The 27,446-nt window shown below is 43.1% G+C and overlaps 1 protein-coding gene across 10 annotated transcripts in view; it reads left to right on the top strand.

The window, feature by feature from the left end:
* Positions 1–27,446, top strand: part of LOC126253563 (longitudinals lacking protein-like) — a 398,965-nt gene that overhangs the window by 98,414 nt on the left and 273,105 nt on the right. The window contains exons 5-6 of one of the 10 annotated variants that reach the window (XM_049954977.1): positions 1,962–2,138; positions 21,502–24,405. The exons of 7 other annotated variants lie outside the window; for them this stretch is intronic. In XM_049954977.1, the coding sequence (XP_049810934.1) occupies positions 1,962–2,138; positions 21,502–21,779 (455 nt within the window). In that variant the 3' untranslated portion in view covers positions 21,780–24,405. Of the gene's footprint in view, positions 1–1,961; positions 2,139–10,114; positions 10,138–21,501; positions 24,406–27,446 lie in introns of those variants that run through there. 2 more of the 10 variants (XM_049954984.1, XM_049954974.1) reach the window with 2 other exon arrangements.

Raw genomic sequence — 27,446 nt, 5'->3', positions numbered from 1 at the left:
GGCCAACACCCGGCATCATGGTGTGGGGAGCGATCTCCTACACTGGCCGTACACCACTGGTGATCGTTGAGGGGACACTGAATAGTGCACGGTACATCCAAACCGTCATCGAACCCATCATTCTACCATTCCTAGACCGGCAAGGGAACTTGCTGTTCCAACAGGACAATGCACGTCCGCATGTATCCCGTGCCACCCAACGTGCTCTAGAAGGTGTACGTCAACTACCCTGGCCAGCAAGATCTCCGGATCTGTCCCCCATTGAGCATGTTTGGGACTGGATGAAGCGTCGTCTCACGCGGTCTGCACGTCCAGCACGAACGCTGGTCCAACTGAGGCGCCAGGTGGAAATGGCATGGCAAGCCGTTCCACAGGACTACATCCAGCATCTCTACGATCGTCTCCATGGGAGAATAGCAGCCTGCATTGCTGCGAAAGGTGGATATACACTGTACTAGTGCCGACATTGTGCATGCTCTGTTGCCTGTGTCTATGTGCCTGTGGTTCTGTCAGTGTGATCATGTGATGTATCTGACCCCAGGAATGTGTCAATAAAGTTTCCCCTTCCTGGGACAATGAATTCACGGTGTTCTTATTTCAATTTCCAGGAGTGTAGATGTGAATGAAGGTCTAGTGGATGAGGTTTCAGAGAGGAAAAGATATTCTACCACTGTGAAACCTATGATAACGGTATAATAGCTTGTCCAAAATAATTAAATTATTATGCATGCACATTTGTTTGTTGTGAGATAGTGTATCATTTTAATAACTATTTATTATAAGTGAAATTGTGAAAGTGATAATAATCATGCAACTGCAGCTCAATAATAGTGTTGTTGCAGAATGTGCCTACATTTAAAGCACATTTTAACATAAATTCATTGAAATGTATTAAATTTAGGACTAATTGCTAATCATTTGGAAAGGACAGAGTAGCTCCTTCCTCATGTATCTAGCCTTCAGCAAAGCCAGTGAATTGAACAGCAGTGTCTAGAATAGAGACACGGCAGTAGAATTCCTCCACTTACCTGAAATAGTACCTCAGCATTATTTGTTTAAGATACCCTGGGCATGCCATGAAATTGCAACTTTGTCTTTATAGCTTAATAGATGTGAATGAAGATGTAGTGGATGAGGTTTCAGAGAGGAAAAGATATTCTACCACTGTGAAACCTATGATAATGGTATAATAGCTTGACCAAAATAATTAAATTATTATGCATGCACATTTGTTTGTTATAAGATAATGTATCATTTTAATAGCTATTTATTATAAATAAGGCAGGTTATAAAGTTGTTGGCACCTTGGGAGAAGAAATACCTGGCCACCATGATGTATTGTGTATGTCATATTAAACTGATCTGAAATGTGTTGTACATGTGAATATACCTGTTTTACCATCTAAATTGTGTGAAACAAAAAAATAAAATACTTGGATATCGCTGTGAAAAATGAAATAAATATCACTCATGTACAAAAATGTGCAGTATTATGGAAGCAAATTAAAACTGTGGTTTTTTTTTTATACACTACAGACTCAGACAGAGGCATACAGCAAAGGCTTGCTGAAATCTTGTGTTAAAGTTGTGTGGATGTTGAGAATTGTTTTGTTATTTAACCTGATCTGGAGACTATGAGCATTGATAGTTTTACTAATCTAGTGATCCACATTTTGTATTGTTTTTTTCTGCCTGAGCTTGTTGTTTTACATTGATCAAAATGTTGAAATGTTGTTTGTTCTCTCTGTGTTTAGGCTAAACATCTATGTAGTGAATGAGCCCCCCCCCCCCCCATCCCCATGCCACACTGACAACATTGCATCCAGCTTTGATTGATTTTCGTGGTCATCATGTGCGCAGTGAAGTGTATATAGTTACCGAGAATCAATTATGTAAAATAGATGTCTGAAATGTACTGCATGTTTTTAATTCTAATTTCTATGTTTACGTGATGTTTTCAGGCATTACACAAGATTTAAATGACTTTCCTTCAGTTTTGGCTTCACGCAGATTGCCTTTCTCGGATACTGTGCGTGAATTTCCAGCTTCTCACTCTGTTTGTGAAGGTGATATAGATTCATTTTCATATTTGTCACCAAACTTCAGTAATCAGAGCCATCAAGAAGCCCCATATCAAAGTAAGCACTGGACATTTTACTGTTTGGACTTTGACCTTTTTTGTCCCATACAGAACAAAATATTCAGGGGACCTTGTAGCCCTCAGTTTAAAATAATTGCATTTTTAAAGTACTAAATGCTAGTATTGTAGTTCTTAAGAGTTTTGAGTATTTATTGCAAGCAGTAATTTCAATTCAAGTATGAATGTTTTATAAAGACTACACATGTTTTCATTGCAGATGATGGGTGAGTATGAGACCACTATTTTTAATCATCATAAAATGGAGTTTCATAATGGAATAATGCAGTAATGATAGAAACTGGTTTAAACATATACAGTAAATGTGAATATACACACAAATTACAGGTGGCACGAATGTTAGGTTTTTGGCATCAGTGTATTTCATACAGTAAAATAACGGGAAGAGTTTTAGGAACAAGTCTGTTGTAGCAGTTAAGTAGTAAAAGGTACCCAACATCCCTGATCAGTGAAAACACATCAGGGGGAACAGTACTCAAAACTAAAATTCTGATATCATATGAAAACCAAAAAGGTAGTAGTTGTAGAAAGAGAGTGGTAAAGAAGTCAGTAGTAATGAAAGGACAGATTGAAATTAGAAGCAAAGACCAGGTAAATATGGGAGAAATGAAGAAACCTGTGAAGCAGATTTAAAAAAAAAAAAAAAAAAAAAAAACCAGTAAGAATAGCTGTGAAATACATAAGAAAGATCAAATGGGAATTTAGTAAATAAATAAATGTGCATTTGAAAGATGGTGCAGCACTCAGTTACAATAAAAATTGAATGGAAGTAGGCAAGAAGATTAATTAGTTTTTAAGTTGAAAGCACGTGAGATGAAGGAAACTATACAATACTGTAAACCAAGTTTCCTTCGAGGAAGAATTCAAATTACTCACGGTTTTTTTTATGTCATTTAAGGTGCAAGTAATAATGTATGTACTTCATATTTAACTAAATAAGAAACAAGAAGCAATGCTGACAGCTCCATCAATTTGCATTACAAATAGTGAAGATGTTGCTCCTTTGGTGTATTAGCTTTGAGACAAATGACAGTTCTGAAACAAACTTAGGGTATCTGCAATGTTATATTTGGCTTGGATTCAGGTGAATCCCAGCTCTTACAGCTAGTATTGTCTCTGTGTAGGTTTGAAAATCCCTGAAGATATAAGTAGCTTTAGTATCTGCACAGGTGTGATGATGCTACTTCACTGCACAATCGGTATGGATACTTCATGAGCCGACAGTGGCTCCATAACAGTTGGGTAATGGAACCCCATGAGAGGAAACAAACTCGTCTTGTGAGTCGATGTATGGGAAGCAGAGACTCCGAACCCACAGAAAGATATCACATGGTTGGTGCACACTGCTAACCCCAAAGCATTTGGCACAACACAAGTCTCTATATGCTACTTAAAGTCTGCAGTGACTAAACTCCGAGTAAGCACTGGCCCACCTGGCCTACTGCTGCCCGCAGATAAACACCTGCTTCTGCGGGTCTACCCATGCCACGAGCTGTGTGCATCCTCCACACTATTCCACTCCACTACCCTCACCAGCAGCTTGTCTGCCTCCAATGTGATGTCCACAGGTGGGGTTACTAAATTACCCCCCCTCCCCCCCCCACCCAAAAAAAATAATAAAAGGCCACATAGGGCTGAAAATGACCAGACTTGGGTTGCAATCTCTGGCGCAGAACTGGAGAGGTCTCAGGAGAACCTGAAATTGAATCAACTACCAAAGAAGGCAATGCGCCTGGTGATAGATCCACGGGAATGGCAGAAAGGCACAGAGGTTGCAACAATGGGTGTCCACCGGCAACAGTATAGGTGATACCACCTCTGTTGGTGCAGGGTGGGTGGATCAAAATCCATTGAGCTCCCCATTGACAGGGTAAGTATGGGCCTCATTGGGGGCTGCTGCTGCTCCAGATGACAGGAGGAAAGTGGAGCACAGGAAGGGGATGGCAGTGGGTAAACATGCTGTTGCAGTTGGGAGCCATTACCCGTAACAACATCATGACCCAACCTGCTGCCCAGGGCAGACCAGCAATAGCTGATTTGCATTACAGGTCAGCTGCTTCCTACCAACATCCATCACAAGCAACGGCTGACTCTTGTACTCACCATGACACCCTGTTGACTTAGAAGCCAGGTGACACAGAGCAGTAGTCAGATGCTGCATACCACTGCAAACACAAAAGTCTTCAAACTCCCATAATACATAGTGCCAGCTGTTGTCAGATACCAATATCCTGCGGAATCCCTCAGTGGCAAAAATAACCGACGATGCCTGAACCGTGGCAGTCAACAACATTGAGGACAACTTGACAAAGTACGGGAAAATGGGATAATACCTTGACCATGAACAACCACATGTGCCCAAAAAGGGGCTGGAAAAATCAAAGTGCACCCTGCCCCAAGGGTGATCTTGGACTGGCCAAGGAGAGAATTGGCACAGCAATGCAGCCTGATTATGTTCACAAGCCATGCAAAAATGCACCAGATGTTTGATATTGCATGATACATGCAGCATCTGGAGTATGCAAGGATGAAATACTGTGGGAACTACTTCATGACAGCATTGTTCCTCTGTGGCAAGCATAAGAGATCCCTCTGTACAATGTTAAGCCGATCACATAGAAGGAAAAACATACACCACACCTGCTCTACACCTGAAGAGATGTGCTGGAAGGTCAGAAGCTATAGCGATCATGACTTCACATGCATCAATGGAAAGTCCAACCGGGTTTGCTGCAAGACATCACCCAGCACAAACAGAAAAGAACCTCCTGCTGATCAAACTCTGAATCAGATTACACCGGTAGTGCAATAGCGCACCAGCATTGGCATGCTGGGTAATGGAGCAGTAATAAATATTATAAAAATAGTTGCAAGTGGGTCCACTACTGCAACCAGTGGGCAAGGCTATCCAGCAGCTTGGAACAAGGGCAAAATAAGGAAACCAATGGCTTGGGGTTGGTAACGAGGAGATATGCGTCTTTGATATGTAAGGAATGGGCTGTTTGATGCCGTTCGGATTCCACTGGGAGAGGATGGCACCAATGCCATACTGGGACATGTCAGAGCCCAGAGTTAAAGGTTTACCAAGCATAAAGGAAGACAGACAGAAGGCAGAGCACAAATGCTACTTGAGAGACTGAAAATCCTGTTGACAATTGGCAGACGAGAAAAACTTAATGGTCTTCTGGTGTAGCCAGTTAAGAGGCGGCAGAAGTGTGTAGCCTGGGGATTGATTGGAGCATAATACTAAATCTTGCGCTAAAAAGGCTGGAGCTCCTTCAGGTTCTTGGGCTGTAGGTTGACAATGGCCTTGATGTAATCATCAGTGGGGACCAGGGTGATTTTTACTAAGTACATAAACCAACAAATGCGCCTTCATGGAGAGAAAACTGAACTTCTGCAGCTTGCAGCAGAGGGCATTCTCCAGGAGGCATTGAAAAACTGTCTGGTTTCGTAAATGCTCCTTCTGAGTATGGCCCATTACCTGAATGTCATCAAGGTATTTGATGCAACATGGAATGCCCTGAATCGACTGCTCCAAATAGAGGGTGTACATAAAGTCCGGTAACACTTTCCATTATATATTGCACAAGAACTAAACATTGTACAGATATCATACATATTGCATTTTGAAGAGAAACTCTGAAAGTTTTTTTTACAAACATTTGATATGTGAACCATGAGTGACTGGGCAGACGTCAGTATGGTGATTGAATTCTTACCATACCTGTCCCAGCATGGCATCGTCAACTGTGGTGGTCGCTTCCCGTAATCTCTACCGGAGTTCTGCTACATCATGTGGTAGAGGCGGTACATACACCAGATCTTTAATGTGTTCCCACAGAAAAAGTCACACGGAGTGAGATCTGGTGATCGGGGAGGCCATTTCCTGAAACAGCTCTCCCCTTCTGTAGCACAGCCATGTTTGCGACTAGCACTGACTATTGGAAAATTACCAAACTACATTGTGGCGGTATACATGGAAAAAAGCTTTCAGGTTTCTCTTCATAATGACATATGTATGATATATGTACAATGTTTCATTCTTGTGCAATAAACAATTGAAAGTGTTCCTAGACTTCATGTACACCCTGTACTGTTGGTAAATTCCCAGTGCAGATGAGATTATAAAAGGCAAGCAGCTAAACTGATAAAACCCAAAGGGGATGTTGAGGACCAGGAAAATCAGAAACTGCATCCAATGTCAGCTGCAGGTAAGCACCACACAAGTTAATGTGGGAAAAATACTGACCTTCCGACAACAGTGATAGCAAAGGAACAAAACCACATGAGAGGGAAACGAACTCACCACAGGAATCAGTCTATGGGAAGCAGAGAGTATGAACCCACATAGGCAATCACGGAAAGAACCCAGCACCATCTGGTGTGGACACCTGATGGCTAAAATCTTGTCACAACATGCAAGATGAGGTCAACAGTGGTTGAACTCCAAGTAAGCCCTAGCCTGCCCATCCTGCTGCTGATTACAGGTAAAGGTCTTCCGCCAGCAGGTGTGCCCAAACCACGTGTTATGGGTGCCCTCCATGGCAGGTTTCCACACTATCCCCCTGCACTATCCACACCAACTCATCTGCTTCCATCATGATGTCTGCTGGTGGAGATAATAAAGTGGCCATGCCATTGCTCTGTTAAGCAGAGTTGGAGTTTGTGTTGCACTGGCGTTGTGGGCTCATCTATGAGGGCATATAATCATCTGACTTATGCTTGTGCACCATCAATACTCTCACAGATTTCACTCATTAGATGTAACATTGCACATCCTACTTCTTCCATCATAACTCATTTCGATATAATAATTCATTTTGCCTTTTGAGATTTCATCATTTAGCAATCAGTGTAGGAACTTGTTTATGGTAGAGGACTGCAGCACCATTACCCCTTTCAATTATTGAACAAACACAAGGATGGCTGACATAGTGTTTAGCGTATCTGAGATTGTAAAACAGTTAAGATTCTTAGATACCAGGAAGGCATCTGGCCCAGATAGTATCCCCATAAGATTTTATGTAGACTATGCTACAAATATAGCACCATTCTTATCCATCATCTATCAGCTCAACTGCTGAAACCAGCATGGTTTCAGGAAGCAGTGGTCATGCAAGACACAGCTGGCCCTTGTAACCTCCCCCTCACTTATCGACCTTAATGACAGTGAAAAATTAAACCGCGTGTACCTAATTGGAAATTTGGGAAAGCAATCGTCACCGAAGTTAATCTGTCGGTAAAGAGGGAGGAAAGGGTTACATCTAAATGAAAGGAAAAATGCAAATGAAACTGGTGGAAATTAATTTTGAAAAGGGGTAAAGTTAATAAAGAAAGTAAATGTGCGGCCGTTACGTCAACAATTAACTCGCGGTAATTAGATATTTCAGATTTGGGGGAAATCACGGTCGCCAGTCCTAAGGACAATCACTATAGTAACTGAAAAAGAAAGGTTATTACACATATAATTAGCACTAGAAGCGTGGCAACTGAAGGTTGACACGTGTAGTGTGAAAACTGAAAGTTTGTCAGAAGTAATAAATTTCGCTACACTCTGACTTAATTTAGCAAAAGAATTAATAAAACTGGAAAATCGAAAGTTAATTTAGTGACTGAAGTTAATAGTGAGCTTTCTTTCTGAAGCACATCGAAATCCAGCAGAATACGGTTAGTCTTGGACTACCTCAACAATCATTTCAAAAGCAACTTGACTCTGCGCAATTTAGAAACAAGAGATTTAACTTTGAACTTGAATTAAATGATTCTGAATAATTAACAATTGTAAAATTTAGTACGTACCAAGCTGAGCTGCAGTCACAGGTAAGCTAAAATATGCTAACAAAACTCGCACTCTTAATTTGTGCTTGTGTAATCTAACTATTGTAGCCAGCTATGCTTTAACTGCACTTGGAAACTAAAGTAATGAAATGCAATGATAGTACTTTAATGCTGGCGTCTGAATTTCAACGACACTCGGTTTCATTTCGGAAAAGGAAGGGACCCTGCTTGGTAATGCAATTGGGACAATGAGCAACAAAGGTTCATGCTGAGTTGCTGTAATTTTGCGAGGCAAATGGAACAATTTGAAAAGCTGAGGTCTGCCATACAGTTCTGAAACTTTACGTGCTTTTAGTCTTCCTTGTTAGTTGATTGAAGGTTTGAAGCCGTCGATCGAGGAGGTGGCGACAGTCACTCATTGTCGGCCGTCGCTGTTGCAGAAACTGGATGTTGGCGCGCCTTCTTCTCAACACGGTCACCAGACGAAACGGGCTCTTGATGTGCGCCAGCTAAGGCTTCCCGTCCGCGACACCATGTCAGAAACTATCATCGCAAGTCGAGCGCAATTACATGCTGCTAAACCCCGAAAGCGCGGCAACTCGCGGGAGCGTCACACCACACACCTGCTCCACTCGCTACTCCCGCCAGACTCCGACTGCCCTGCCCGCGCTCCACGCGGCAGAGTTAACACTACCAAAGATCCCACACACTTTGATTCTTCACACGACCTATCGATGTAATCGTTCGATAGCAGTTTTCCCTAGGCAAGACCCAGCGTAAAAATACAAATAATATTTACGAAACAAACCAATTATACACCGACATAAATGCATATATATATATATATATATATATATATATATATATATATATATATATATATAAATAGTAAAACAATTACAATATATAAAGGCACAGAAATGTCATATATTCAGGCAACAAAATAAGGAAAAAACTTACAGTACAATAGATGGAAATAGGAGGATATGCATTTCCGGCGTTACACCCTCTTTGTGAATGATACACAACAGGCTCTAGATACTGGCTCCCAGGTTGATGCCATATTCCTTGACTTTCGAAAGGCATTCAACTCAGTTCTGCACTGTCGCTTGCTCCAAAAAGTGCACATTTACGGTTTATCCTATGACATATGCAGTTGGATAGAAAGTTTTCTAACAGTCAGACAGCTGTATGTTGTCCTGAATGGGGAGACTTGAACAGAAACAAGTGTAACATCAGGTGTGACCCAGGGCAGTCTACAGGAAAGTAGAATCACATGAAAGTTGTGAACAAATCAATGAGGATTTGCAGAAAATAAATGCGTGGTGTAATGACTGGCAGTTATCTCTCAATATTAGTAAGCGTAACCTATTGTGTATAACAAAGCAAAAATCCCCATTAATGTACTAGTACAAAATAAATGCCCAGTCTTTGGAAGCAGTAGCATCCATCAAGTATCTTGGTGTGACTATTCGAAATGATCTCAAATGAAATGATCAGATTACCCAAGTAACAGGTCAAGTGAACTCTAGATTTCGGTTTATTGGTAGAATCCTGAAGTGATGTAGTCCTTCAACAAAAGAAATTGCTTACAATACTTTAGTTTGTCCAGTCTTAGACTATTGTTCATCTGTATGGGACCCTTACCAGTTGGTCTGGTTCAAGAGATTGAGAAGGTCCAAAGAAGAGCAGCAAGATTCATGACTGGTCCATTTAGCCATCACAAGAGCATTACAAATCTCATAGAAAATTTGAAGTGGGACATACTTGCAGATAGACGACGCACTAAATGGAAGGGGCTGCTCACTAAATTCCAAAATCAGATCTTTGCTGAGGATGTAGAGCATATATTATTACCACCAACTTTCAGATCACACAATGATCACCATTGAAAGGTAAGGGAGATTAGATTTCGTACTGAGGCATTCAGACGGTCATTTTTCCCTTGCGCGATCCGCAAGTGGAACGGGGGGGATATTGCTTTGGCACGAATAGTGCCCTCCGCCACACACCACTTGGTGGCTTGTGGAGTATGTATGTAGATGTAGATGTAGAACTTAACACATGATATTCAACGGCAGTCTTAATTAAGAAGTCTGGTAAATAAAAATGGCACAAATTCTGATGCAGTGTTCTAGTACGAACAACATTATCTTGGATAATGTGTTGTTACAGGGTTGTAATCATTCTCAATTTCCTGTCACAGCTGTAGTCCCAGCAAATTTGTTACAGAAGGACTGTGACTGGTAAGCTGATGATATTAACTCTGATTGTGATTGATGTGATCCATTGAGAACTAATTGATGTTTTGTTTTCCATTACTTGAGCTGAAGTACTTGAAGTACTTTGGTTATGCTTTCATCATCTACATCTTGTATGGAGTGTAGTTATAAACAATCTGGAAAGCTTGTAAGGTTGTTGCAGGGTAGGTTGTGCTGAGAAATAATTGTTAAGAAAAAAATTTGATACATAGCACTTTTTCCTAGTTAATTAGCATTGAAGTTAGTCAATGAGGCCATTGCGTGCAAAGATTCGAGCAGCCCACGAGAGATGGTGTCACCAGACATGTTCTTTGTTTGCTATTTTACAACCAAACAAGGGACACCATCATCTACGCTATGAGAACAACTGACACTAATTGCATCTGGCGGGCTGTGTAAATTTGCACATGCAATGGCCTGATTGCCTAACTTCAATGTTAGTTAACTCAAAAATGATGCAAGATCTCAATTTTTTTTCTTAACAGTTATTTCTCAGCACAACCTACCCTACAGCACCCTTAAAAGCTTTTCAGACTGTTTCTGACCACCCTGTATATTGTCTCTGCAAAGCCTGTTATCATAGCATGTGTCATCATTGAATCAATGAGAAATATACCAGGGATACTAGAAGTGAATTCCCAGAGGGGGTCTGGACTGCATGAGGAAGGCATATGAACACACAATACTGTGCATGCTGCAGAGGTGCCCTCATGCTGATGACAAAGTTGGTGTGCCCACCCACTAGCAGGGACCTTTTCATGTACGACAGTGGTGGTGTGATTTATCTTTGTGTCATACATAACTTAATTGTATATGACATTGTTTGAGTGTACACCTTTATTTGTAATTTTAATAACTCTTTTCGTTGTCTTTATGTGATTGCTGAAAGTGCCATCCACATTTAAATTATCTCCTGACTATTTGCTGGTGGCTTGCTTAACATTTTGCCTCATTTAAATTTTAGAATTTTAACTGGTTTTCCTTCTGAGTAACTTTTATAACATTGTGTCGTATAAATATTATAAACTGCGCAATATACCACATACATTTTGCAACTATTCTGTGGATAAGTTGATCAATTTAAAAAAATATATATATTATCTTGCTTTTAGCTCTTATCACACCTATGTCAGGCTGATCCAACTTCTAACAAAATCAATTTTGTGCAGATTAACAGATGTAGTCCTTCAGTGTCTAATGCCTCAAATGCACGAGATTCATGAATGTTGTGATCGTTACTACCAGCTTGGTGTTAATATTCGCTGTGCGGAGAATTGAATCTTGTGCATATGCTGCAACAAGCTATTAAAATATTGTAGGAAAAAATAATATACTCTTCTGCACCACTTAGAGCAACTTGAATCACTCTTTCAACCTCTTTAACATTCAGAAAGGAACATCCAGGCTGAAATAATGACAATATTATGAAAAAGATAGATTGTTACACACCATATAGTGGAGATATTGAGTCACAGACAGCCACATTGGTAAACAAGTAAGTTTTCAGCCAAAAGGCCTTCTTCTGAAGTAGACCAAAGTAAACATACATTCATGCAAACATGACACACACACACACACACACACACACACACACACACACACACACACCACACCACACACACACACACGAACGCAGACTGTGAGAAACAGCACATAATAGGAGAAGCAATCTGAGTTGTGGGGGCTGGGATGATTAGGGGAGGGCAAGGGGATGGTAAAGGTGAAGAGAGAATAGGGTAGCTAGTTGCAGTCGTAGGATAGGTGCGGGGTAGGGGGTCAGAAAAGGAGAGGAATAAAAAGAATGTGGGTGCATTGGTGGAATTGTGTAGTGAGGGAAGGGTATAGGTGAGTGAAGGACTGTGAGTAATGAAGGTAGAGGCCAGGAGAGTTCTAGGAGAATAGGATAGGTTGCAGGGTGAGTTCCTAACTGTGCAGTTCAGAAAAGCTGGTGTTGGTGGGAAGCATACAGATGGTGCAGCCAAGCTGGTGTTGGTGGGAAGCATACAGATGGTGCAGCCTGTGAAGCAGTCACTGAAATAAAGAACGGTGTGGTGGGCAGCATGCTCAGCAACTGTGTGGTCGAGCTGTTTCTTGGCCACAGTTTATAGACGGCCATTCATACAGACAGGCAGCACAGAGGTTGCAGCTTAGCACGTAGCTCACACCAGTGCTCTCACAGGTAGCCCTGCCTTTGATGGGCAGGACTGGAGTAGGTGGAGGTGATGGTGGGAGGATATATGGGATGGGTCTTGGGTCTAGGTCTGTTACAGGGATGTAAGCCATGAGGCAAGGGATTGTTAGCATGGGTGGCATAAGGATGGATGAGGATGTTCTGGAAACCCTGGCAGAGAATGTGTTTCAGTTGATTGAGTCATGAGTTTTACTGACTCTTGAGGGGAGTGCTCCCTTGTGGCCAGATGGTGGGCTGCTCTCATAGACCAACACCATCAGCCTGTTGTTGTTGTGGTCTTCAGTCCTGAGACTGGTTTGATGCAGCTCTCCATGCTACTCCATCCTGTGCAAGCTTCTTCATCTCCCAGTACCTACTGCAACCTACATCCTTCTGAATCTGCTTAGTGTATTGATCTCTTGGTCTCCCTCTACGATTTTTACCCTCCACGCTGCCCTCCAATGCTAAATTTGTGATCCCTTGATGCCTCAAAACATGTCCTACCAACCGATCCCTTCTTCTAGTCAAGTTGTGCCACAAACTTCTCTTCTCCCCAATCCTATTTAATACCTCCTCATTAGTTACGTGATCTACCCACCTTATCTTCAGCATTCTTCTGTAGCACCACATTTCGAAAGCTTCTATTCTCTTCTCGTCCAAACTGGTTATCGTCCATGTTTCACTTCCATACATGGCTACACTCCATACAAATACTTTCAGAAACGACTTCCTGTCACTTAAATCTATACTCGATGTTAACAAATTTCTCTTCTTCAGAAACGATTTCCTTGCCATTGCCAGTCTACATTTTATATCCTCTCTACTTCGACCATCATCAGTTATTTTACTCCCTAAATAGCAAAACTCCTTTACTACTTTAAGTGTCTCATTTCCTAATCTAATCCCCTCAGCATCACCCGAGTTAATCTGACTACATTCCATTATCCTCGTTTTGCTTTTGTTGATGTTCATCTTATATCACCATCAGCCTATTAACTACAATACCCTCCTACATAGAAGACACCAACCATTTCCTCCACTGAATCTACACAGCTCCTGTAGCTTTACCTCGTAGTGCTCTACTTGTTACCTATGATGCCAGTTCCTTTTACAGTAACATCCATAATGCCCATGATCTTGCCACTATTGAACAGTACATATTCCAATGCCTGACAGGTTCCAGACCTACAGCTTCTTTCATGGTCACCATGACCAACTATATCCTCAACCAAAATTACTGCACCTTTTAAAGCACCAACTAAAAACAAATCCATGGTACAGCAGTGGGCACCCACATGTCACCATCCTATGTCAACCTATTCATGGATGTCTAGAGGAATCCTTCCTAACCACCAAGAATCTAAACCCCTCATATGGTTCAGATTCACTGATAACATCTTCCTGATCTGGATCAATAGTGAGGAAACGTTATCCACATTCCTCCAGAATCTCAACACCTTCACCTGGTCCTTCTTAAACAAACAAGCCACCTTCCTCGATGTTGATCTCCACCTCAAAAATGGCTACATCGGTACCTCTGTCCATATCAGATCTACCAACCAACAGCAATACCTCCATTTTGACAGCTGCCACACATTCCTTACCAGTAAGTTCCTTCCCTACAACCTAGCCACCTGTACCTGTTGCATCTATGGTGATGAACAGTCCTCTTGAAATATACCAAGGGTCTCACAGAGGCATTCACAGAACAACATTACCCCTTCAACCTTATACAGAAACTAATCTCCCATGCCTTATTTCTTGAGTCAACCACCACCTCCAAAAGTCCCACCATCCAGCCACAAAGGAGAATTCCTCTTGTGACTCAGTACCACCAAAGACTGGAGCAACTGAATCACTTTCTCTTCCAGGGTTTCTACTACCTCTTGTTGTGCCCTGAGATGAGGAATGTCCTACCAATTATCCTTCCCACCCCTCCCACAGTGGTATTCCACCACCCATTGCACCTACAGAGTAATCTTGTCCATCCTTACTCCACCCCTGCTCCCAACCCCTTGCCTCACGGTTCACAGTCTTATAATAGACCTAGATACAAGACCTGTCCCACATATCCTCCCACCCCCACCCCCACCTACTCCAGTCATCACTGGCGTCTTGTACCACATCAAAGGCAATGCTACCTGTTAAAGCAGTGATGTGATCTAAATGCTAACATGTAACGACTGTACTGCCTTCTATGTGGGCATGGCAACCAACAAGCTGTTCACTACCTGAATGGCCATTGACAAACTGTGGCCAAGAAACAGCTGGACCACCAAGTTGCTGAGCATGCTGCCCAACAAACGTTCTTCACATGTATGTGCCGTCTGGATCCTTCCTACCAGCACCAGCTTTTCTAAATTACGTAGGTGGGAACTCTCTGTGCAATATATCATATGTTCTCATAAACCCCTGGCCACCAACCCTTTTCACATTCAAGCGTTATACAGCCTTTTAGTCCACCAACAAACCCGGGGTGTTTTTACTTCTCTCGTCATCAACCCTCCACCCCTCACCCCTCCCTACCCTTGCACACCATCTAAACTCTCAACTATACCTAGCTGCCCTACGCGCTCTGCACCATGTCCCTGTATTCTTCCACAAGCGACACTTGACTGTCTCTAGCCCTGCTCTGCTATCCCTCCCTTCCCCATCCCAGCCTCCTCCATACCCCCACCACCCAGATTGCTTCTACCATCATGCACAGTTGCTTGCAGTCTGGTCTCAGAGGCCAGAGACAGTGATCATGTGTGTGTGTTGTCTACTTCAGAGGAAGGCCTTTTGGCTGAAATCTTACTTGTTTAGCAGTCTTTTCATTGTGGCTGTCTGCGGCTCATAATCACCTTTACATGGTAGTAGCAATCTATCCTTTTCATAATACGGTAACATCCTGGATAGATTCTGTGGCCTTCCTCAAGCCTTTCAATTGTCACAGTCCATGTGACTACCTATCGTGATGCACTTTCCCTCAGCACCATGTTATTATTTACTCTTTTTACATATACAGGGGTCACTCCAAAAGAAATGCACACTATTTTTGTAAAAATACAGTTTTCATTCTGCATGTCTAAAAGTTTTACAGTGTGTAGATACATCATTCCTGCTTGTTTTCGAACTTAGTTCAACCGGCGTTCCCGTGAGTGGCACCATCACAGCATGTCTTAAAGATGGCTGCTACACTTGACGTTCATCAGAAGCAACGTGCCATCATAGAATTCATGTGCTGTGAAAACGAGACAGTGGGAAACATGCACTAGAGGTTGAAAAAGGTGTATGGAGATGCTGTTGTCGGTTGCAGTAAAGTTAGTCGGTGGGCAAGCAGGTTACGTGACAAAAGCGGGCATAGCAATATTGAGGATTGTCCTCGCAGTGGCAGGCCTCGTACTGCACACACTCCAGACAATGTGCAGAGAGTTAATGAATTAGTGACTGCTGACAGATGCTTCACAGTGAACGAATTGTCACGCTATGTTGGGATAAGGGAAGGAAGTGTTTGCAGAATACTGAAAGTGTTGGAGTTAAAAAAGGTTTGTGCCAGGTGGATTCCCAGGATGTTGACAGTGGCTCACAAAGAAACAAGAAAAACGGTATACAGCGAAATTTTGGAACACTACGAGAATGGTGGAGATGAATTTCTTGGAAGAATTGTGACAGGTGATGAATCATGGCTCCATCATTTTTCACCAGAGACGAAGAGGCAGTCAGTGGAGTGACATCATGCAAATTTACTTAAGAAAAAAAAAATTCAAAACCACACCTTCTGCTGGAAAAGTTATGGCTATGGTGTTTTTCGATTCCGAAGGACTCTTGCTTGTGGACATCATCCTAAGTGGAACCACCATAAATTCTGATGCATATGTGACGACACTGAAGACACTTCAAGCTCGACTGAGTTGTGTTCAACCACATCAGCAAAAGCAGGATGTTTTGCTGTTGTACGACAATGCATGGCCACATGTCAGTCAAAAAACCATGGAAGTGATCACAAAACTTGTATGGACAACACTGAAACACCCGCCTTACAGTCCTGACCTGACTCCATGTGACTATCATCTCTTTGGGAAACTGAAAGACTCTTTTTGTGGAAAAAGGTTTGAAGATGATGACTCCCTTGTGTGCGCTGCCAAACAGTGGCTCCAACAGGCTGGTCCAGGATTTTACTGTGCGGGTATACAGGTGCTGGTTCCAAGATAGCGTAAGGCAGTTGAGAGGGATGGAAATTATGTGGAAAAATATTGTTCCTAAAGGATGTATCTACACACCGTAAAACTTTCGAGCATGTAGAATAAAAGATGGATTAAAAAAAAAAAAAAAAGTGTGCATTTCTTTTGGAGTGACTCTCGTACATACATGCTCTGCAAGCCACCATACAGTAAATGGTGGAGACTACCTTTTATCACTGTGAGCCATTCCCTTTCGTGTTCCACTCACAAATGGAGCGAGGCAAAAATGAGTGTCCATATTCCTCAATAACAGTCTCAAAATGATTAATTTAATCTCTTATTGTCTGCTGTCATTTGCTCTCCCTGCTTTTTGCCTTTTTTCCCCATTTCTCTCTCTCTCTCTCTCTCTCTCTCTCTCTCTCTCTCTCTCTCTCTCTTTCTCTCTCGCGCTCTCATTTATTTTGCACTCATTCCATCTCCTTTACACAGTTATCATTCTTTCCCTTTTGTGTACTTTTCCTGCTTTCCCATTTCATTTTTTTATTGTTGCTAACAACTTTTGTGTGTTATACATACTTCAGTCCCAGTTGGTTTACCCTTATCTCTTATGTGTCTGCTAGTTCTAACTTCTGATTTTTTGTATATCTTTCGTTTGAATATTTCATTGTTGATTTCCTTTTCATCTTGTCCTAGTATATCTCCTCCTAAGTTGGATAAAGCCAAAAGCCAGCATTTGTGTTTGCTTGAGTGACAGTTTATCAAGAGGCAATAATACCAGAGAAGGAATGTTTCTACTCACCATGCTGAGTCTCGATAGGCACAACAAAGAGATTCACACAATTATAGCTTTCGGCCATTAAGGCCTTTGTCAGTAGTAGACACACATACACACATGCACACAAACATTCACACAAATGCAACTTGCACACACATCGGCAGTCTCAGAGGACTGAAACCACACTGCGAGCAGCAGCACCAGTGCATGATGGGAGTGGCAACTGGGTGGGGGTAAGGAGGAGGCTGGGGTGGGGATGGGAGGGAGGGATAGTATGGTGGGAGTGGCAGACAGTGAAGTATTGCAGTTTAGACAGAAGGAAGGAGAGAAGGTGTGGAGGGGGTAAGTAGCGGAAAGAAGAGATATAAAAATAAATGAAAAGACTGGGTGTGGCGGTGAAATGACGGCTGTGTAGTGCTGGAATGGGAACAAGGAGGGGGCTGGATGGGTGAGGACAGTGACTAATGAAGGTTGGGGCCAGGAGGGTCATGGGAACATAGGATGTATTGCAGGGAAAGTTCCCACTTGCGCAATTCAGAAAAGCTGGTGTTGATGGGAAGGATCCATATGGCACAGACCGTGAAGCAGTCATTGAGATGAATGATATCATGTTTAGCAACATGTTCAGCAACAGGGTGGTCCACTTGTTTTTTGGCCACAGTTTGCCGGTGGCCATTCATGCGGACAGACAGCTTGTTGGTTGTCATGCCTACATAGAATGCAGCACAGTGGTTGCAGCTTAGCTTGTAGATCACATGACTGGTTTCACAAGTAGCCCTGCCTTTGATGTGATAGGTAATGTTAGTGACCGGACTGGAGTAGGTGGTGGTAGAAGGATGTATGGTACAGGTCTTGCATCTAGGTCTATTACAGGGGTATGAGCCATGAGGTAAGGAATTGGGAGCAGGGGTTGTGTAAGGATGGACGAGTATATTGTGTAGGTTCGGTGGACAGCAGGAGGGGTGGGAAGGATAGTGGGTAGGACATTTCTCATTTTAGGGCACAACGAGAGGTAATCGAAGCCTTGGCAGAGAATGTAATTCAGTTGCTCTAGTCCCGGATGGTACTGATTTACGAGGGGAATGCTCCTCTGTGGCCGGACTGTGGGACTTCAGGGTGTGGTGGAAGACTGGAAAGATAAGGCATGGGAGATTTGTTTTTGTACAAGAATGGGAGGATAATTATGGTCAGTGAAGGCTTCAGTGAGACTCTCAGTATATTTTGAGAGGGACTGCTCGTCACTGCAGATGTGACGATCACGGTTGGCTAAGCTGTAAGGAAGGAACTTCTTGGTATGGAATGGGTGGCACCTGTCGAAGTGGAGATATTGCTGGTGGTTAGTAGGTTTGATATGGATGGAGGTACTGATGTAGCCATCTCTGAGGTGGTGGTCAACATCTAGGGTGGTGGCTTGTTGGGTTGAGTAGGAACAGGTGAATCAAATGAGGGAGAAGTTGTTGAGGTTCTGGAGGAATGTGAATAAGGTATCCTCACCTTCAATCCAGACAGCAAAGATATCATCAATTAATCTGAACCAGATGAGGGGTTTAGGATTCTGGGTTTTTAGGAAGGATTCCTCTAGATGGCCCATGAGTAGGATAGCACAGGATGGTGCCATGCAGCCGCCCATAGCCATACCGCGGATTTCTTTGTAGGTATTGTCTTCAAAGGAGAAGTAATTGTGGGTGAGGATATAGTTGTTCATGGAGACTAGGAAGGAGGTTGTTGGTTTGGAATCCATAGGGTGTCTGTAAAGGTAGTGTTCAATAGCAGTAAGGCCATGGGCATTAGGAATGTTAGTGTACAGGGAGGTGGCATCAATAGTGACGAGCAGAGCATCTTGTGGTAAAGGGAGAGGAACTGTGGAGATTCGGTTGAGGAAATGGTTTGTATCTTTTATATAGAAGGATAGGTTCCGGGTAATAGGTTGAAGGTGTTGGTCTACGAGAGCAGAGGTTCTCTCAATGGGGGCACAGTAACCGGCCACAATGGGGCGTCTTGGGTGGTTGGGTTTATGGACTTTAGGAAACATGTAGAAGGTGGGAGTGCGGGGAGTGGTAGGGGTAAGTAGAGAAATGGACTCTACGGAGAGGTTCTGTGATGGGCCGAAGGATTTGATTAGTCACTGGAGATCCTGCTGGATTACTGGAATGGGATCATTGTGGCATGGTTTGTAGGTGGAAGTATCTGACAGCTGACGGAGTTCTTCTTCCATGTAATCCCTGTGGTTCAAAACAACGGTGGTGGAGCCTTTGTCTGCAGGTGGTATTATAAGGTCAGGATCAGTTTTTAGATGGTGGACTGCAGTTCGTTCTGCAGATGTAAGGTTAGTTTGCATGTTCAGGGATTTGGGGAATGATGGTGAGGCAAGGTTCGAAGTTAAGAAATTCTGGAAAGTTGACGGGGTGGTTCGGAGGCAGTGGGTGTGGATCGTGGTTGGATGGAGGAGTGAACTGAGTTAGGCAGGGTTCAGTATTGGTCTTTGGTTGAGTCTGATTGGTTGGGTTGGTGGCGAAAAAGTGTTTCCACTGTAGGACTGGGGCAGCTGAATTACATTCTTCGCCAAGGTTTCAATTACCTCTCGTCATGCCCTGAAATGAGAAACGTCCTGCCCAGTATCATTTCCACCTCTCCTACCATGGTATTCCGCCGTCCACTGAACCTACACAATATACTCGTCCATCCTTGCACAACCCCTGCTCCCAATCCCTTACCTCATGGCTCATACCCCTGTATTAGACCTAGATGCAAGACCTGTACCATACATCCTCCTACCACCACCTACTCCAGTCCGGTCACTAACATCACCTATCCTATCAAAGGCAGGTTTACCTGTGAAACCAGTCATGTGATTTACAAGCTAAGCTGCAATCACTGTGCTGCATTCTATGTAGGCATGAAACCAACAAGCTGTCTGTCCACATCAACGTCCACCGACAAACTGTGGCCAAAAAACAAGTGGACCACCCTGTTGCTGAACATGCTGCTAAAATGAGATCCCTCATCTCAATGACTGCTTCACAGCCTGTGCCATATGGATCCTTCCCACCAACACCAGCTTTTCTGAACTGCGCAAGTGGGAACTTTCCCAGCACTACATCCTATGTTCCCGTAACCCTTCTGGCTTCAACCTTCATTAGTCACTGTCCTCACCCATCCAGCCACCTCCTTGTTCCCATTCCAGCACTACACAGCCGTCATTTCACCGCCACACTCATGGAGAGCTGCATCAAACCAGTCTCAGAACTGAAGACCACAACAACCCAGTCTTTTCATTTATTTTTATTTCTAGCCTTTCTGCTACTTACCCCCTCCACCCTCCACACCTTCTCTCCTGCCCTCCGTCTAAACTGCAACACTTCTCTGTCTGCCACTCCACCATACTATCCCTCCCCCTCCCCACCCCAGCCTCCTCCTTACCCCCACCCAGCCACCACTCCCATCATGCACTGGTGCTGCTGCTCACAGTGTGGTTTCAGTTCTCTGAGACTGCAGACATGTGTACGAGTTGCATTTGTGTGTGTGTGTGTGTGTGTGTGTGTGTGTGTGTGTGTGTTTACTGCTGACAAAGGCCTTAATGGCCAAAAGCTATAATTGTTTGAATCTTTTTGTTGTGCATATCGCGACTCAGCATTTCCACTGTATGGTGAGTAGTAACTTTCCTTCCCTGGTATTGTTACATTCCATCCTGGATTTTCCATTGTTTAATCAAGCGGCAAGTATTCAGCTGCATGTTGATTTAATTTAATCTTCCTTGACTATTCATTGTGTAAAGGGCGAAGGAAAGGTTTGGAAGCTGAAACATTAATTGCAACTCTTGACAGAAAGCACCAATCACCAAATGAAAAATGATAATATATAGGGATATCTGTTACATAAATTTAAGAGGTTAAGTATACATATAACTGCGAATAATTCAGTATTAGTTATTGACAGTATTCCTCTGGGTGTCATTTTAAATCATCACTTTGAGTAGCTTATGAGATGAATTTATGGTCATTGACTTTACTGATGTCATTGACTTTACTGATGTCATTGTTGCCATAATGAGTTACAGTTAGCAAAGTGCCTCACAATCACATGTATGGAGAGACAGTCTTCCATAAATAGTTCATAGTACTAAGTGACATTCACAAGATTTTACAATAAATGGCTTTCTGTTACTGATGTCATTTTTACTTCTTTCCCCTTAGGAAAGGATACTACTGCTCAAAGGGACGAATTTAATGTAGAAGCAAGGAATTCTTCTGATGTGTCCTCTCAGAGGCTTAAGTGCAGAGTAAGAACAACATTGAAAGAGCAACAACTTGCTGTTCTGTGGAATAGCTTCAGTAATAATCCACGGCCTAATTCACAAGAGAAATTACGTATTGCTGAAATGACAGGTTTAAGTGTGAAAGTTGTATCAATATGGTTTCAAAACAAAAGATGTCTGCAAAAGAAGAAGAATACTCTGTCTCAAGTCCAATGACAAATTGTTATTTTGGCTGTTCAAAAATGTTGTTCTGTTCTACTTTCTTGTATTCAGAAATGGAAATTGCATGTGAAGATGTGTACCATAAGCTGAAAAGCTCAGTAGTTGCTGCTGAGAACTTATTAATGCTTAGTTACCTTCCATATACATATATCTATTAATATCACTTGTGTTATCTGCCCCTTGTGGAAGGTAGGTGCAATTAACCTAATCAAAAGTGATGCAAGCTGTGCTGCATTATCATATGTGATAAATGTTAACAGTGATAGAATTGTTTCTTTCTACCACATAAAAGTGGGAAAGTGGGAAAAAGGAGAACTAACTGACAAACTCCACTTCTTAATTCTTCCAAGGCCCTTCATAACTGCAATTTAATATGTGCATTGCTCCTATCTTCTGTGTGTGCTGAACGTCATTGCACCAGTATCCATATCTTTCTTTCTTTTCTAATTCCACGTGGTTTAAATTGACTCCCCAACTACAACCTGAAGTTGTTTACTTCTTTAAGTTGTGTGTTGTGACGTTACCCCAAAACTTGAGACTCACATTCATCCTTCTCTTCCCACTACTTTTATTCTTTGCCCTGTGCTATCCTTCTTTTCACCCTCCATTCCTATTCTGCCCCATTCTTTCCTACTCTCCCCCTCCCTCCCCCCCTTTTCCACACTTTCCTACTCTGCCCCATCCCCTCCTACTCCCCGCTATTTTCCTACTCTGCCTTATCCTCTTCAGCCCATCACCTTTTCTCCTCTGCCTTTTTTTTCTATTTTCCTACTTTCCTCCACTGATTTCTTTACTTTTCTCCTAGCTTTCCCCTCCATTTCTTTCCTCTTCGACTAGCTTTCCCCTCTGCATCTATATCTTTATCCTCTACCCCTCTTTCACTCCTCTTGTTGCCTTTGATTCCTGCTTTCAGCTTTTCTTCTCCTCCTCCTCCTGGCCCTTCTCATTCTTCTGCCTCCACCTATTCTCTGCCTAACTTCCACCTTCCATTGCCTCTGTCCTCATCTGTACAACTGGTCCTTCTGTGTGGCAAAACTAGACAGCCACCTGATGTGCCAAAATTTGGAAGGGTACCAAATATTGGGTGAAAGTACAGAAGTTCAACAAATTTCATTTTTCTCTTGATTAACACTGTTAGCCATTTCATCTTCTGACTACTGTGTTACAGAAGAATCACTCTGGAGACTGTGCACAGCCAAGAAATGAGCAACCTGCTCAGCAGTGACACACACCAGCCTTTTTCTACATTGAAGTCTCACAAACTGTTACTAAACAAGCTTCTCGAAGATTATAATTGTTGGATTATGGGTCCATTCTGACTTAGCATTCTGGCTCTGATGAGCAGTTCAGTGCCTATCGGCCACTGTGTCATCCTCCATTTGAATGCAGCATGGAAGGTGTGTAAGGTTAAGAGAATGTTCTCTTAGCCATTGTTACCTCTCCAAACCTTAAAGCAACTGTTTTTCATTCAAGATGCTCCTCAATTGGGCATTCAATTCCAGTCCTTCCACTGAGAAAAAAATCTCTAGTGGTACTGGGAACTTAGCCCAAGTCCTCTGCCTGAACCCTCAGCTATGAATTATTTAAACAACATTATATTACAATATATAATTATTTTTATGGTGTGAGGCTAAGATTGAATGACAGGGGGTTTGTTGGCAAAGGGATAGTGGGGGCACCAAATACATTACTTATCACAGGTGCCACAGTACGTGGAAGCATCCATGCTAACATATGACATAAAACTGTCCCAGAATTTATTATGTGAATGTAGACATGCCCGGTGTATGCTAGTGATGAAAACTCATGGGTTTCGAGCCAAATGATAGTGTTAAAGTGCTGCAGCTCGTATTCATACAGTACTAATCTTCTTATGGCAAAGTCACTTTATATAACACTCTTCGAAATGTTACATTATTTTAACACTGCCACCTGATTAGAAACACGAGACCTTTTCATCAATAGAATTTATTGCATTCACTATCTTTTCACCTATCAATGTAACACCTGGCTTTCCGGGAAGTAGTACCGCATGTACTTTGTATGACAGGAGTCATCCAAACTATTCATTATTGATTAAATCCTCTTGGATGGTTCATATGGTTTTCATGTGCTCCATCTGCCACTGGATTAAAAATGCTCTCCTGTAACTGAAAGACGAAGATGTATACCATGCACAGTGAAATGCCTCTGAATGGTACTACTCCGACTTACAATATATTGTGTTCTGTTATTAATTAATTCTTTGATAACTACTTGGGGAAACAATACAATCCTTAAGAATGATTACACTAATGTGTGATTATTCTAAAACTGTGTATTTAACTTGTGAATTGATCTTTGTTTTGTTTCTTGACAATGTCTTTGTAGTATCAAACTAGAAACCGAAATATTTCACAAAAATGTGTTCCTATCTTGTGTGTCACTCATAAATATAATTGAAATTTTCCTTTAAATTTAATGTGATTATTGAAATTGTTTTTCTAAATAAATTTTTATTTGAAATTACTGTAGTTGCTGTAAATTGAACTGTCATTTGTACCCTCACATTCACCAATAATAATTGTGATAAACTAAAACATGTTGATATTAAATAAAAGAAGTATTTGGAGATGGAAAATCTTATTTGAGCTTTCATTTTCTTTGTGTAACTATGTTGGCTCCTGTAACACAATTTTACAAAGACTTACCAATTTTTGAATGGGGCTGTTGTTTTGACATCTTGCCAATCAGTGCACTTGATATAGTTGTGCCTTTGGACATTATGCTTTCAGCTGAGCAATGTAAACATTCTGACAAATGTATGAAAAAAGACTTCACATAACTTAGAGTCTTTTCTGCAGAAATTAGCTTAATGTGTAAAATAATGCTAGTAGTTCATATTTCCCAAGACCAGCCTGGCCAGTGCCTCCACATTGCAAGCAATTTAATTTCTAGTACTTGTAAAATTAAAAAGAGGTTACATTTTGCTCTTGGCAGTTCACTAAAACCTAAACCAACTGTTTTAATAATTAATGATATAAATAAAATACAAAGAAACATTCCACATGGGAAAAATATATTAAAAACAGAGATTCCATGACTTACCAAACGGGAAAGCGCTGGTAGATAGGCACAATAAAAAACACACAAACACACACACAAAATTTCGAGCTTTCGCAACCCCCAGTTGCTTCGTCAGGAAAGAGGGAAGGAGAGGGAAAGATGAAAGGACGTGGGTTTTAAGGGAGAGGGTAAGGAGTCATTCCAATCCCGGGAGCAGAAAGACTTACCTTAGGGGGAAAAAAGGACAGGTATACACTCGCACACACACACCTATCCATCCACACATATACAGACACAAGCAGACATATTTAAAGACAAAGAGTTTGGGCAGAGATGTCAATCGAGGCGGAAGTGCAGAGGCAAAGATGTTGTTGAATGGCAGGTGAGGTATGAGTGGCGGCAACTTGAAATTAGCGGAGATTGAGGCCTGGTGGATAACGGGAAGAGAGGATATATTGAAGGGCAAGTTCCCATCTCCGGAGTTCGGATAGGTTGGTGTTAGTGGGAAGTATCCAGATAACCCGGACGGTGTAACACTGTGCCAAGATGTGCTGGCTGTGCACCAAGGCATGTTTAGCCACAGGGTGATCCTCATTACCAACAATTCCAAATCAAACGGTCCCTTCCCTACAGCCTAGGCCTTTGTGGCAAACTAATCTGCTCCAGTCCTGAATCCCTGAACCATTACACCAACAACCTGAAAACAGCTTTCGCATCCCGCAACTACCCTCCTGACCTGGTACAGAAGCAAATAACGAGAGCCACTTCCTCATCCCCTCAAACCCAGAACCTCTCACAGAAGAACCCCAAAAGTGCCCCACTCGTGACAGGATACTTCCCGGGACTGGATCAGACTCTGAATGTGGCTCTCCAGCAGGGATACGACTTCCTCAAATCCTGCCCCGAAATGAGATCCATCCTTCATGATATCCTTCCCACTCCACCAAGAGTGTCTTTCTGCCGTCCACCTAACCTTCGTAACCTCTTGGTTCATCCCTATGAAATCGCCAAACCACCTTCCCTACCCTCTGGCTCCTACCCTTGCAACCGCCCCCGTGTAAAACCTGTCCCATGCACCCTCCCACCACCACCTACTCCAGTCCTGTAACCCCGAAGTTGTACACGATCAAAGGCAGAGCCACGTGTGAAAGCACCCACGTGATTTACCAACTGACCTGCCTACACTGTGAAGCTTTCTATGTGGGAATGACCGGCAACAAACTGTCCATTCGCATGAATGGACACAGGCAGACAGTGTTTGTTGGTAATGAGGATCACCCTGTGGCTAAACATGCCTTGGTGCACGGCCAGCACATCTTGGCACAGTGTTACACTGTCCGGGTTATCTGGATACTTCCCACTAACACCAACTTATCCGAACTCCGGATATGAGAAATTGCCCTTCAATATATCCTCTCTTCCCGTTATCCACCAGGCCTCAATCTCCACTAATTTCAAGTTGCCGCCACTCATACCTCACCTGCCATTCAACAACATCTTTGCCTCTGCACTTCTGCCTCGACTGACATCTCTGCCCAAATTCTTTGTCTTTAAATACACTCCTGGAAATGGAAAAAAGAACACATTGACACCGGTGTGTCAGACCCACCATACTTGCTCCGGACACTGCGAGAGGGCTGTACAAGCAATGATCACACGCACGGCACAGCGGACACACCAGGAACCGCGGTGTTGGCCGTCGAATGGCGCTAGCTGCGCAGCATTTGTGCACCGCCGCCGTCAGTGTCAGCCAGTTTGCCGTGGCATACGGAGCTCCATCGCAGTCTTTAACACTGGTAGCATGCCGCGACAGCGTGGACGTGAACCGTATGTGCAGTTGACGGACTTTGAGTGAGGGCGTATAGTGGGCATGCGGGAGGCCGGGTGGGCGTACTGCTGAATTGCTCAACACGTGGGGCGTGAGGTCTCCACAGTACATCGATGTTGTCGCCAGTGGTCGGCAGAAGGAGCACGTGCCCGTCGACCTGGGACCGGACCGCAGCGACGCACGGATGCACGCCAAGACCGTAGGATCCTACGCAGTGCCGTAGGGGACCGCACCGCCACTTCCCAGCAAATTAGGGACACTGTTGCTCCTGGGGTATCGGCGAGGACCATTCGCAACCGTCTCCATGAAGCTGGGCTACGGTCCTGCACACCGTTGGGCCGTCTTCCACTCACGCCCCAACATCGTGCAGCCCGCCTCCAGTGGTGTCGCGACAGGTGTGAATGGAGGGACGAATGGAGACATGTCGTCTTCAGCGATGAGAGTCGCTTCTGCCTTGGTGCCAATGATGGTCGTATGCGTGTTTGGCGCCGTGCAGGTGAGCGCCACAATCAGGACTGCATACGACCGAGGCACACAGGGCCAACACCCGGCATCATGGTGTGGGGAGCGATCTCCTACACTGGCCGTACACCACTGGTGATCGTCGAGGGGACACTGAATAGTGCACGGTACATCCAAACCGTCATCGAACCCATCGTTCTACCATTCCTAGACCAGCAAGGGAACTTGCTGTTCCAACAGGACAATGCACGTCCGCATGTATCCCGTGCCACCCAACGTGCTCTAGAAGGTGTAAGTCAACCACCCTGGCCAGCAAGATCTCCGGA

This window comes from Schistocerca nitens, chromosome 4 (genome assembly GCF_023898315.1).
Source record: "Schistocerca nitens isolate TAMUIC-IGC-003100 chromosome 4, iqSchNite1.1, whole genome shotgun sequence".
NCBI lineage: Eukaryota > Metazoa > Arthropoda > Insecta > Orthoptera > Acrididae > Schistocerca > Schistocerca nitens.
This window is presented reverse-complemented; position numbering and strand designations above follow the sequence as displayed.